This window comes from Schistocerca gregaria, chromosome 1 (genome assembly GCF_023897955.1).
Source record: "Schistocerca gregaria isolate iqSchGreg1 chromosome 1, iqSchGreg1.2, whole genome shotgun sequence".
NCBI classification, from domain to species: domain Eukaryota; kingdom Metazoa; phylum Arthropoda; class Insecta; order Orthoptera; family Acrididae; genus Schistocerca; species Schistocerca gregaria.
The window spans coordinates 541390339-541403396 of NC_064920.1; the positions used below are offsets into that span (position 1 = coordinate 541390339).

Sequence of the window (13058 nt, forward strand, 5' to 3'; positions counted from 1 at the left end):
AACATGGAGGTCATTCTACAGTTAGTGCAACTACAACAGCAGCAGACAGCGTCAGTACTGCACATCCTGAAATCAGTCAGGATCAACATTGGCAGTGGCATCAACTCCAGGCATCCCAGTGGTTTCAATTTTTGATGAATACAAGAAGGCATCATATATCTACTACATATTCTTAATAGTTATTTTCCTGGTAAATTAAATCAACAACTTATAGCAACTGAGGTATTTTTGCTGTCAACAAGTCTGCATTTGTAGCATTTAATGCAGAAACTAGAGCCATTATCAGAACGACACATCCTTTGATTGAACAGTTCCAGTACACTGACATCTGGAAATTTTACATAAAAAGTGCATGTCATAGTTGTAAAACTGGAATTCTTAAAGCATTGGGAAGGAGACATGGTACTGTATGCAGTGTGGGTTGCAGTACATATAACCCAAAGTCCACATGTTGCAAGCCTACACCAAATCTTCAGTCCACAGCTCGTGGTCTAGTGGGTAGTGTTGTTGCCTCTAGATCACAGGGTCCTGGGTTCAATTCCCGGCCGTGTTGGGGATTTTCTCTGCCTGGGGACTGGCTGTTTGTGTTGTCTCCATCATTTCATCATCATCAGCATTCGTGAATGTGGCTAAAATTTGACTGTAAAGATTGGGACATTGTTAGGGCGCTGATGACTGTGCACTTGAGTACTCCACAAACCAAACGTCATCATCACCAAGTCTTTAGTGGGAAATGTTGTGAATAATTTACCAACAGAGCTTTCTTCCCCTGCCCCCACCCCCCATCCTCCTCTCTCTCTCTCTCTCTCTCTCTCTCTCTCTCTCTCTCTCTCTCTCTCTCTCTCTCTCTCTCTCTCTCTCTCTCTCTCTTTTCCCCTGTAGGGTTCAATCCTGAGGTTTGTTTGCAGCAGTAAGCCATTCCCTTCGTAAGTAAGTTCTTCCTCATATTCAGTGCAGTTTTGGCTGTCTGTATTCTGCTAACAATTTCTTTCCAGCTTCTACCATCTCTTGTGGTCCTGTTTGCCAAATAAGTAAGTTGCTCTGTCACTTCTAGCTTCTCACTTTCAGTTCTTATTCTCAGATGTTCATACTCTTCTTCATTACAATTCACCTTCACTTTAGTCTTTTGCTTGTTTGTTCTCTTTCTATACCTATAACAGAAAATCTTTTCTAACGTGCTGAGATGCAACTTGTCTGTCTTCTGCCCAGTAATTCTGATACCCACCTCACTAGTTTTGTGAATTTGTTCTATAACTTCCTAGATGTGAGCATTGATTATAAGCAGAGAGTGATCACACGCTTGTCTCACTGGACGAACAACTTCAATATTAAACCAAGTCAGATTCTTCCCTAGCAGATGACTATAATCACCAAAGTCTTTGAGATTTTATAAGCAGCACAGCAAGCTTTCTCAACAGACTGTGAGGTTTTCAAACTTCTTTACCTACATTTACATTTATATCTATAATCCACAAGCCATCTTATGGTGTGAGACAGAGGGTACTTTGTATACCACTCTCATTTCCCCTATTTCAGTCACTTATGTTTTGAGGCAAGAATGATTGCTGGTAAGCCTCCAAGTGGGCTCGAATATCTCTGATTTTATCTTCATGGTCTTTTTATGAGATATACGTAGGAGGAAGAAATATATTAGTGACCCTTCTAGGAATGTATGCTGACCCTTCTAGGAATGCACGCCCTCGAAACTTGAGCGGTAGATCATAATGTGATGCACATTGCCTCTCTTGCAGTATCTCTCACTGGAGTTGGTTGAGCATTCAGTGACACTTTCATGCTTACTAAATGAAGCTGTAACAAAAAAGGCTGCTCTTCTTTGGATCTTCTTTATTGCTTCTATCAGTGATGTCTGGTACAGGTCCCACACTGATGAGCAATATTCAAGTACTGGTCAAACAAGTGTTTTGTAAGCTGCTCCCTTTGTTGAGAATTTTTCCAATGAATCTCAGTCTGGCATCTGCCTTACTTGCAATTAACTTTATGTGGTCATTCTACTTCTAATCACTCTGTATGTCTACTTTTACATATTTTATGAAAGTTACTGCTTCCAGTGATTCTTTTAATTTGGTTATCACACAATAAAGAGTCTTTCTGTCTATATTTTCACAATACATTACATTTATTTATGTTGAAGATCAGTTGTCATTCCCTGCACCGAGCATCGATCCTCTGAAAGTCTTCCTGCATTTTGCTACAATTTTATAGCATAATGACTTCTCTATATACATTCATTTGCAGAAAGCCTTGTGGAACTATCTTGTGTATCTCCCAAATCCCAAATCCATCACTTATTGCATTGGTCAACAGAATGGTAATAGAGCTGTGCTCAAGTAACCAAAAATACTTCAAAACCATATGCCACATAATTGTCACTGTTAGCAAAGTCACCCAGATGGTTTTGTGAAGCATCTGTGACTAGAAGGCCAGCTTTATACCCAACATAGTTGACAAAATTCTAAGTAAAAAGATGAAGAAGCAAGCCAGGTGCATACTGTCCCCAATGTAAAACACAGATAAATGGGAAAAGAAATGGTGCAGATTACCTTTTATAAGGAAAACATCAAACAGGATAAGTAATATTTTGAAGGCAAAGGGTTCCTCTGTGCTTTTCTGTGTCCCTCAGACAACACAAAGTTGCTTGTTCAATGCAAAAGACAAACAACCAGCCATCACAAAAAGTGGGATTTATGTGATCATATACCAGGAGTTTTGCTACACTGGATAGACAGGGAGGTCAATCTGCACGAGGCTCAAACAACATCGTAGAAGATGGGGACTGAAGAAGCAAGTCTTACACACAGAGGAAAAGGGGGCTAAACTCAGACAGTTAGAAATTCTAGAAATCAAAAAAAATACAGATGAGTACCTCCGCACACCAATTATTAAATTAGCAAACCCAATTCAATTATTCACCTCTTTTAGATAATATCACACATCCGGGACAGAAATAAAGCTTTGGGCCTCAATCCATCAGTAGGTAAAAAGTTCTAGGCTGACGCATAACTTTATTCCTAGGTACATTTAGTCACTTTAGTGTAATTGGTGAATTGTATAATTTCATATGTAATTTGTCAATATCACTGAAGTAATTTTACATTAAGAAGTTAAGGTACTGTGTTTGCTTTATCATCATGTTTATCTTCGCATGATCATCTTTGGAATCAGTAATGTACTTGTACTTGAAAATGGGTTCATAACCTGAAACCTAAGTTGTGCAAAAGCATAATAAAATTGTGAAATAAGGCAAAAAAAATGTTTGTTTAGTTACTCAGAGTTTTGTAACTCTCACATATATCCCTAATGCTTTTTAAGATCTATAACTGATGTAAAGAATTTTTGTGCCTAATATGTTACTTATAAAATAGCAGTTAGTCTAATGTTGGCCTAAGTATATTGCGTCAACAGTGATGATTATGTAAGATGTGATCAAAACTGTCTTACATAGACTTAAGCTTTTTGTACTAACTGTAACTGATTGCTTTACCATATGTGTTCAAAAGATCTTCACTTTTCTTAAACCAAAATTTTAATCTCTCAGGGAGTTTCATTATACTTTTCTGAAAATTATAGAAGCCTCTAAAGTTCTGACACTGCAGTCAGTAACACCCTACTGACAGATATAAAAGAGGTGTTTTGGAAGACACATATATTTAAAGATAATCTGAAGACTTATAACATCAGTTACCTTATAAGGATTTCCAGAATCTGGGATTCTAAAAACCTGTGCAGCACTGCATCTAATAGAATAGGCATTCATAGTTTTGTAAATACATTTTTACTTAAACACTTCCACTTTATATTTCAATACAGAAATAAATTAAATATAATTTAAGTACAAGCATCTACACATGTATATACAACAAGTCACATAAACAGACTGAATCTTCTCAGTCTGCCCTTCAGTGGCCGTGCCCTTGGCCACTGTTGTACTGTGGCAATACTGTCCACTGTGTTGCACGAGAATCCCATATCTCTTTGTTAAAACACTTCTTTGTTGTCTACTTGATAGCTGCCACGACAGAAGGCATAGGACAATATGTGAAATAATTTGAGTAACCAAAAGAGTTCAGTGTAATTGACAGCAGTCATGAAAGGCCTTACATAATGCTTTATCATTTCTATTTTAATTTCTAAATTTATTTCCTTATTTTCAATGATCATTTAAATAAATTTCCCGTCATCACAATCAACCAGAAATTATTTTTGTATGGTGTGTGTTGAGGATATTCAAATTAAGAAGGAGCAGTGTCTCACTTGGCATGAATAGATTGTCATTCTTTCTGTCAGTGCAATGAGCACCTTGTGATGATAATACTTTTTAATTGGGTCTTTTATGTGTTTTGTACAGCCTTATTGTGGAGCCCTTTATATAAATAGTGTCACTGTCTTACAAAATACTGCATGGCTGTAAAATAAAATAATTTAGGGATAGAAACACAATTTACATAGTGAAATATTAGATATTTACTGTACGTGAAAATAATTGAGCACCACAAAAGTGAACCAGTTATTAATATTTCAGCCGTGGAATTTCAATCCATTTTCCCCATTTGCACCAGTCACTGAGAAGCCACACGAAGGTGCATTTATCACAGAGGATCCTCTTCAAGCTTTGATTGGTGGTAAACTTAGAAATCTACCATGGTTGACAGGTGTTACTACATCTGAGGGATTGTATCCTGCAGCACGTAAGTCTACATTACCTATTTTCTGTTTTAATTTTTTGAATTTTATGTTGAGAACGGTGTCTGGATTAAAATTATTCTTAACATTGTGGATAACAATGTAAAACACTCTGTAAAAGTAGTACCTTGAGTAGAGATAAGTCAACTAAATACCAGTTTTTTAAGTGTAGTCAACAGCAGTGGAAACAATAGCATAAAACGTAACTATGCATTAATTTACTCATCATAGCTGGCAATCTGTTGCAGCAGAAGTCCTGGAAAACAGCAGCTATAGGTTTTTACTATAAAGTAAAAACAATATTTAATCCAGTATAGTGTTTCATCTGAATATTTATTACAATCTCAAAGTAAATAAAAGCATCTTGACAAATCTGAAATAAGTTTAATATACTTACAATAACGAAATAAATCATGGTCAACAAGCTACATGCTTCTTGTCCAAATACGCTCCAAGTACTGATCCCCTTTGCCAACATGGCTGTAACTATTTGTACTTTCTTAACAATTTCGAACAATCCTCGGCATTGTTTTCATTAATTTTGATTAATTAACAATTAAAATTGACATAGAAGAACTGAAAATACATACATAAATGTATGTTTACTCCAGAACAGCTAGTACACTATAACTTCTCGAATATGTAATTACAATAACACATTTACATTTTTTATTAATTACTAGAGACTCCCTTCATGGGAATTTTTCCCTTCATTTACAGACCTTCTACACTTTGAAGTGAATGAGATCAAACAGTTATTTTTTCAGTTATAACTTTTTCATGACAAGTTACATATTTTGTTTACATGTGCGATCCTGAATTAGACTAGAAAATGTTCATTTTAAGTGGGTCTTAATGGGCTGTTACGTTTCAAACACCACCACCAAAATGCTGTGTGGTTATATATGATGTGTTTAAAATGGGAAGATCAGTCAAAACTAACAGTTTGCAGTCTGATGAGCAACTATGAGACATTCTTCACAACCTTTGATGCTGCTGACACCCTCCCATGTTGCAACCCTTCTCTAAGTACATTGTGAGGATGCATCGACATCTTTGGAGCATAGTGAGACTGCAATTTTTGCTCTTGTGTACAGGTTGGAACCGCTACAAACTCTACAAAACCATTTGATGAAATTTGAATGTGATCTGAAAAAGTTAAGGGTACTTATACTTTTTCAGCACTCCTATTTTGTATCCTCTTGTCGCATCATCATGGGAGGATATGACATTAACAAAAGTGTGAATAAAATGGCAAATGGAACCCTCAGTAGCACCCACCACCTTTATTGAAAATTTTAAAAATGTTCCTGTATAGACAGAACCTGAGACAAAAGCCTAGGTACTTGCAGACCAAGCAACTTTTGACACTCTCTGATTTGGTATAGTGTACTACCAGACACAAGAGCATTAGTGTAGTGGAAAAAGGAAAATTGGAAATTTGTTGTAAGTTCCTATGGGACCAAACTACTGAGGTCATCAATTCCTAGGCTTACACACTATGTAATCTAACTTACGCTAAGGATAACACATGTGCCCATGCCCGAGAGAGGACTTGAACCTCTGATGATGGGAGTAATGTGAACTGTGGCAAGGCGCCTTAGACCGTGTGGCTACCACGCATGGCAGTGGCAAAAAAGCAGCAGCAGCAGCAGAGCCTGCCTGCAGGTGTCTGGTCTTCTCAGGGGTTCTGTCTGTAAGGTACATTTGTAAGGTCTTTAACATAGGCATATGGGTGACACTGAGGGTTTTTGCAAACTGGGAAGGTCTTAGTGGGTCTTTGCCATTGTATTCACACATATGTCATTTCCCAGTCCCCACACTCCCCATGATCAAACTACAGGAGGATGAAAAAGCATAAGTATCCTTTTCTGCTTTGGACCACATTCAAATTTCATCAAATGGTATTGAATGGTTCGTATTGGTTCCAAACTGTACATGAGAGTAAAAACTGTGGTTGCAGTTCTCTCCAAATGGGTCAGATCATGTTTGATGGGGATGCAGCACCACAATGTCCTTACAGAAGGATTGAAATGTCCAAGAGTGTTAGCAGTGTCTAAGGTTGTGAAGAGCATCTTCCTGTTGCTCAACACACTGCAAACAGTCAGTGTTGGAATCAATGCCACAGGGTAACATTTGGTTTAATTGTGATCCTTTGTGCCACCCCCTGAGGAATTTCGTGCTTATTCTGAATGGCAGTGTGCCTGGATTGTTTTTGTTGGCCACATTTAAGGAAATCACAGGACTTCAATTCTGGGCATCATGGTTCCAACCTCCATCACAGAGGTGTCAAAAGAAGGGGTGAAATTTGGGTAAGAACAACTGTGATAGACAGAATTCTGGTGAAGTTTTATGCCAATGTGACATCATTAACACACCTTACACATCACATGGACTTCTGAGCTATGACCTATTTTTGCTTGTGTCGACACCTTGCCATCTGAAGCAACACAATGGGTAAGAACTGCGAGTATTTGAAAAAGTGATCCTTTAATTCTGTTGCACTGTGTATTTTCAGACAAAGTTCAGATTTTCTAGACAAAAAAAAAAAAAAAAAAAATCATACAACATTTCTTTTCATTTGCAGGGTTGCCACAGGTTTTGGAAATCAGGGAATTTCAAACACATCAGGGAAATTTAAAAAAAAAATGGAAAAATCTCTTCTTCTCAGTAGATGAAATGGTTTGTTTACTGAGGTGTCATGCATCATCACTGAGTGGGTGCAAATGAGTACGTGCACTGCTTCCCTACTCCCTCATTATTAATGCCTCTCCCCTTCCTACAACTCGCCTCGGCTTGCAGTCAGTGCTGCACTACTTCTTGTCACTAGCCTAGCAGCTGCTGGCAGGAGGCATGAGGAGCAGTTTGTTTGGATCTGATTCTCAGAGACTGTAGCTGCAGTCGCCTTAGACAGTGGTCTTGTGTGCATGAGTTGTGTCAGAGTGATTGTGCTCTCGTTTTCTTACAAAAGCTATGGCTGAAAATTTAGTTGAGAGAGGATGATTGTCTTTTCTACATGCCTGTCTGTGCCTCAGCAATCATCTAATCATCTTTATGGTGAGTTGCTACCTATCCTCATTATTATTAATTCTCAGAGTATTTGAACAAGTTAACTGTTGCACGGATTGATCACTAAAGTCTCATTTCGTCAACATGTTGTCTGTGGCTTATGAATAGCTGGCCACACGAGTGCATTTCCATGCTGGACTAAAACCGCAGGCTGTTTCGGCAGCTATTTGTAATGGATAGGGCCTGCTGAATTGAAGCCTTTTGTTTCCCAATAATGTGCAGGCCATGCCCGTTGGATCTAGTCTTACCAATCTGCCCACATGCTGGGTCTGTTTGTGTGTGGTGTAATGCAGCAGATTTTCGTGGCTCATCAATGGACCAAGGAGTGTGCTGCTCCTCAGCAGGCCAGAGGCCATGCATGAGTGATGGATTTCAGGAACTACGACTCTCTCACCACAATTATGTTGTACAGTGTGGCGTTTTATAGACATGTTATTTCTTCTAGTACATGTTGGCACTTCTGAAGCAGTTTATATTTTAGTAAGTTGGACGATAAGAAAAAGAAAATTATGTTACTCACTGGCAGTTTGTACCCTATGTACTCATATATTTCTCAAAAGAAGAATCACACAATACCTGTAAAATAATAGATATAACACAGTGGGTAATAACTGACCATAATGAACTTAGTAGACTCAGCATTTTATTGGCGGTCACCTACAGTGTTGGTTTACACAATTATTCCCTGCCTTATACACTTCTTTCGACAGGCCTTCTTTTTTATGGGGTTATTTCTGCAATCAGGAAGGTATTGTAAGTCTGTCTTGCGACTCCCAGGAAATGTATAGTTTTTTGACCAAATGTGTTTCATTTTATTGAAATAAAATAACATCAGTGGTCTTAAGAAACACATATACCATTTGGCTTTCTTTCTCCATCAAAAAACAGTTTGTTACAAAAGATGTTGATGTTAGTATTTAAGATATTTGCTCACATCAGGGAACGCCATCTGCTTCCAAGTTTTTTAGATGTTTCCTCGTATTCACTATTGTTTCTTCTGCAAAGACAGATTATCAATGTACATGTTAACTTATCCTTGAGACATCAGAATTTGTCAGGAGAAAACCCTAAAACTCGTCTGTAAGTCAGGAATATATTAGGGAATTTCACTTGGGGAAACTTGTGGCAACTGTGGTTTGGTAGATTGATTAAATTAATATTATTCTATATACCTCTGCTTTCATATTTGCAAAGCCATCTAATTTTTTGCATTAACTCTTTGTTTCATACTGCACGATTTTATGAACATAATTTACTACCATGCATGACACAGAGTTCCTGGCCAATAGCTTTCTCAATCTACATCATATTCATCACCAAAATTAATTACACTCACACAGTATCATAATGAAACCTTAGCACACTGCCATTCTCACAATATATTCTCAGTGTAAGATACTTCAAAACCTCATCAACAGCAGTAAACTCCCACCTTACAGAGACATCATGACAGTAAAGGACAACCGGGAGATCCAGAAAAAACTTGGGAATTTATTCATCTGGGAGAAAACCAGGAAGAACCCAGGAGTTGTTTAGAATTCCAGGAATTTTTCATAGTTTATTTTTCATTAATTTTTTTAAAATTTTGACTGGTAAGAACCGATACTCTAACAGGGGATATATGTTGTGGTAATACAAATACAAGTGTTTTATTCCACCATTGAGCATATGTACATTCAATTGGTGTTGTCAGTGTTAACACAATAATAATAATATAAACCTCGATATGACAAATGTTATTAACTGGACTACTATTACATTTGTATTGGCTGTTTGTATTTTACCATGGAACATTTATATTTACTGTTTTCTTAAAGACAGCTAACTTCCTCATTACAAAATAATGTAAAATCAATTTATTAAAAATTACTTGCAAATATGTTCTCTTGACCTGTCCAATATCGTATGTACATCCTTACAATTCTATGATTTGTATTACTGTTTTGTTTAAGATAGATAATTTCCTTGCTACAAAATAATGTAAAAATCAATTTGTAAAAATTACTTGTCAATAGCTCTCTTGACCTGTCCAATATCATATGTACATTTGTACAATACTATGATTGCCTGGATCAATAAAAATACAATACAACACAACACAACTACAATATAATAATCCAAGATGGATACAATACATGTCAGTAACAACAAGAAGTTTTCTAACAGATCAATTACAAGATAAATGATCTATGTAATTCAGTGGATGACAAATGATTAATCAAACAGATAATTAACAATAAGTACATGAAACAGCAATAAAATAGTTGCACAATGTGGCATATGTATAGTTTGCAGTTAATTTATAGTTCATTCTCATAAAGAAAGTGGGTAATTTGTCACAAACTCAAGGAACTCTTGAGCAGAGTAAATTACTTTACTATTAATCCACCTCAAAAGACTAGTTTTAAATTTATTTACTGGCACTGTGTAGGCATTTTCAAGTAGTTTGTTGAAGTAGACAGGACCAAGATATTTGTAACTGTTATGTGTCTTTGCAAGCCTAGCATATGGCATATCTATTGTATGTCTACTTCTTATGTTATGGTCATGAACTGTTCCCCTTAAGTCAAATTTACTCACATTCTCTTTAACGAAGACAACGAGTATGTAAATACACAGGCCAAGCACTGTTATTATATTTAGTTTCTTAAAATAATCTTGACATGATTCATATGGGCAAAGCCCTGCTACGCACCTTATGGCTTTCTTTTCTCATTTAAACACTAATTTTGAGCCTACAGAATTGCCCCATAATAGTATTCAATAACACAAGTGCGGATGGAAGAATGCAAAATATACTTATAACAGAAGTTCTTTACTGACACTGATCCCCAGCTTGTACAACAGATATATGGCACGAATTTGCCACATATCTTCCCCATGTGGGTATCCTAGCTGATCTTTTGATCTACATGAAATCCTTATAATTTTACTGTTTTGTTATCATCACTGGGAGCGTTCAGATTGAATACAATAGCTTCAGTTTTACTATCATTCTTCTGCAGTACACTATAATAAAACATGAACGACAGAAATAAATGAATATAAATTGAAAAGGAAATGCACCATATACAACAACAAAACACAGTGCTCATAAAAGCATCTGCCAGCAGCAAAATTTGCCAATGGCTTTAGGAAGACTATGCAATGCTTCATAATAACAAACTGATTCCCATGAGCATGACGTCACAACTGATTCGTTTTAGCAGTTACCAGTGGGCTCATGTGCATGCACAGTTGAATCACATATGAGCAGTACCTTCTCCCACTTCTGGTTACAGATATGTGTCTGTTGGCTGTGTAACCTGTTGCAGCAAGCAGCTAGATGCTACCAGGAGAAATTTACTGGAACGCCCAAGCTGCCAGATTCACACTTGCACAGCAAACACAGATCTTGGAGGGCGGGGGGGGGGGGGGGGGGGGGGGGGGGGGGGGAGGCATCAATTTCATATTGTTGAGGGGAAAAACCTTGTTTCACAAATCGCCTAGCATCCAGCGCATGTTGTCCTATCAATTTTTCATATGATTTTGAAATGAATCCCTGTTGGTTTTCGAACATTTTTGAAGGCATTTCTAAGTTGATTTCTGAATGAATCATAAGCTGATTTTTGAATTCATGCATAGTGTACATGAAGTCCTTACCAGGGGAATCCTCGTTGCATATAGAAATAAACTTTCCCACAGGGGACAGGATTATACGAGCTGAGAAGCGTGAAGCCGAACGGGTGAAAGCCAATCGCTGTTTGCTTATGTGGTTGATTGGGTTTGCGTATGATCAGCATTATTATAATTACTAGCAAAATCCATAGAGTCAGACTACCAGAGTGGAAATAAACGACTAACAGAAATAACAGGTAAGAAAGATTACGTATTGTCTTCTAGGTATGCCCACGAAAATGAAATTTTGACAGAAAATGTTTGGCCAGATCACTACACCACTAAGGGCTAGTAGTACAGTTCCCGGCTGGCAGCCACTTGGTTTGTATTCTGGAAGCAGCATGGAAAACGCATTGCAGGAACATGTAACAACGCCTAACCAGAGAATAATCGCGGGATAGCTAAACCTGTAATTCTGGCAGGGTTAGTGAAGTTAACCAGGGAATAAATTTTGACAATGGCAGGAATAGTTACAGAATTTATGATGACAAGATTGCTTATTAGAACAAGGAAAGGGAAGAAATGGGGACATCCCACAAATTATTGAAGAATTCAACGATTCCAAATTTAATATAAAAATTTCGTACAACTGGTACTACTTTTCAATGTCATGCTTGTGAAACTAGAGTGTATGAGTGAAACTATTTCCTAACATTAAGCTTTTTGCTTGTAGTAGATCTAATTATATTCTGTCTTGTTATAAAAATGACCATTTGTGCCAAAACAGTCTCGGTTATTTGATGTGTGTTAGAATTGCTGCAATAATTGAAAGGTCTAACTTGTTTTAACTACCAGGCAGTGACAAAAATAGATGTAATCAGATAGAGAAACCACACCAGTCTTAGGTACTATGTGTACTAACAGCTTTCCCAGTATTAGACAACGACATTTTGATTTTTCATGTAGCAAAGCATTTGGTGAACTTTCATGAGGCAATAAATTCTTTCGCACAAAGGAATGCACACCATGTAAAGCTGTAGCAAGATTAGAGAGAAAAAATGCTGGGAGCTAAGGACTGAATAAATGTGTACTGTCTTGCTTGTCTCTTGTCTTTACTGGTTTTATATATCCTACATTTAATTTTGTCACACAAAACAACAATAGGCAATAAAAAGTGCAAGAGGTAGCATGTCAAACCTGCCGACTGGGAGCAGGAGAGGCATCACAGGATATTTTAATTTCCGCTGTCCTGAATGCAGCTTCATGGCATCCATTACAAAATATACACGTTTCAATTTCACAGAGCGAAATACAGTGACGTTCGATAGAAGAACACTGTGTGAAAAGGTATGGGACTGCACTTTGGCACACTTAAGCCTAGTTTGCACGCTGACACTAGGTTGCAGGCAACTGTGCTACTGGCCACCGTGGATGCTGAGCATCCAAGCTGACGTCTTTTCTTCATCCAGTCACAAATCGAAAACACGTTTCTTATTCCCCCCCCCCCCCCCCCCCCTCCCTTATGCAGCGATTCCACGCAACAAGCTTCAACTCCACACAACTCGTGCGATGTGCGGCTACCAAAACTTTCATTTCAAACACGACTCAGGAACCCACAAAACAACAAAACTGAAGTGTATACTGGTTTCACCGTGTCTACAGTCAAATATGAAACAATTTGCATGCAACTC

The 13058-nt window shown here is 37.6% G+C and overlaps 1 protein-coding gene across 1 annotated transcript in view; it reads left to right on the plus strand.

Annotated features, from left to right (window-relative positions):
- LOC126281368 (esterase FE4-like) overlaps positions 1-13058 on the plus strand; it is a 134861-nt gene that overhangs the window by 54587 nt on the left and 67216 nt on the right. The window contains exon 6 of the mRNA XM_049980325.1: positions 4541-4706. Within this exon, the coding sequence (XP_049836282.1) occupies positions 4541-4706 (166 nt within the window). The remainder of the gene's footprint in view (positions 1-4540; positions 4707-13058) is intronic.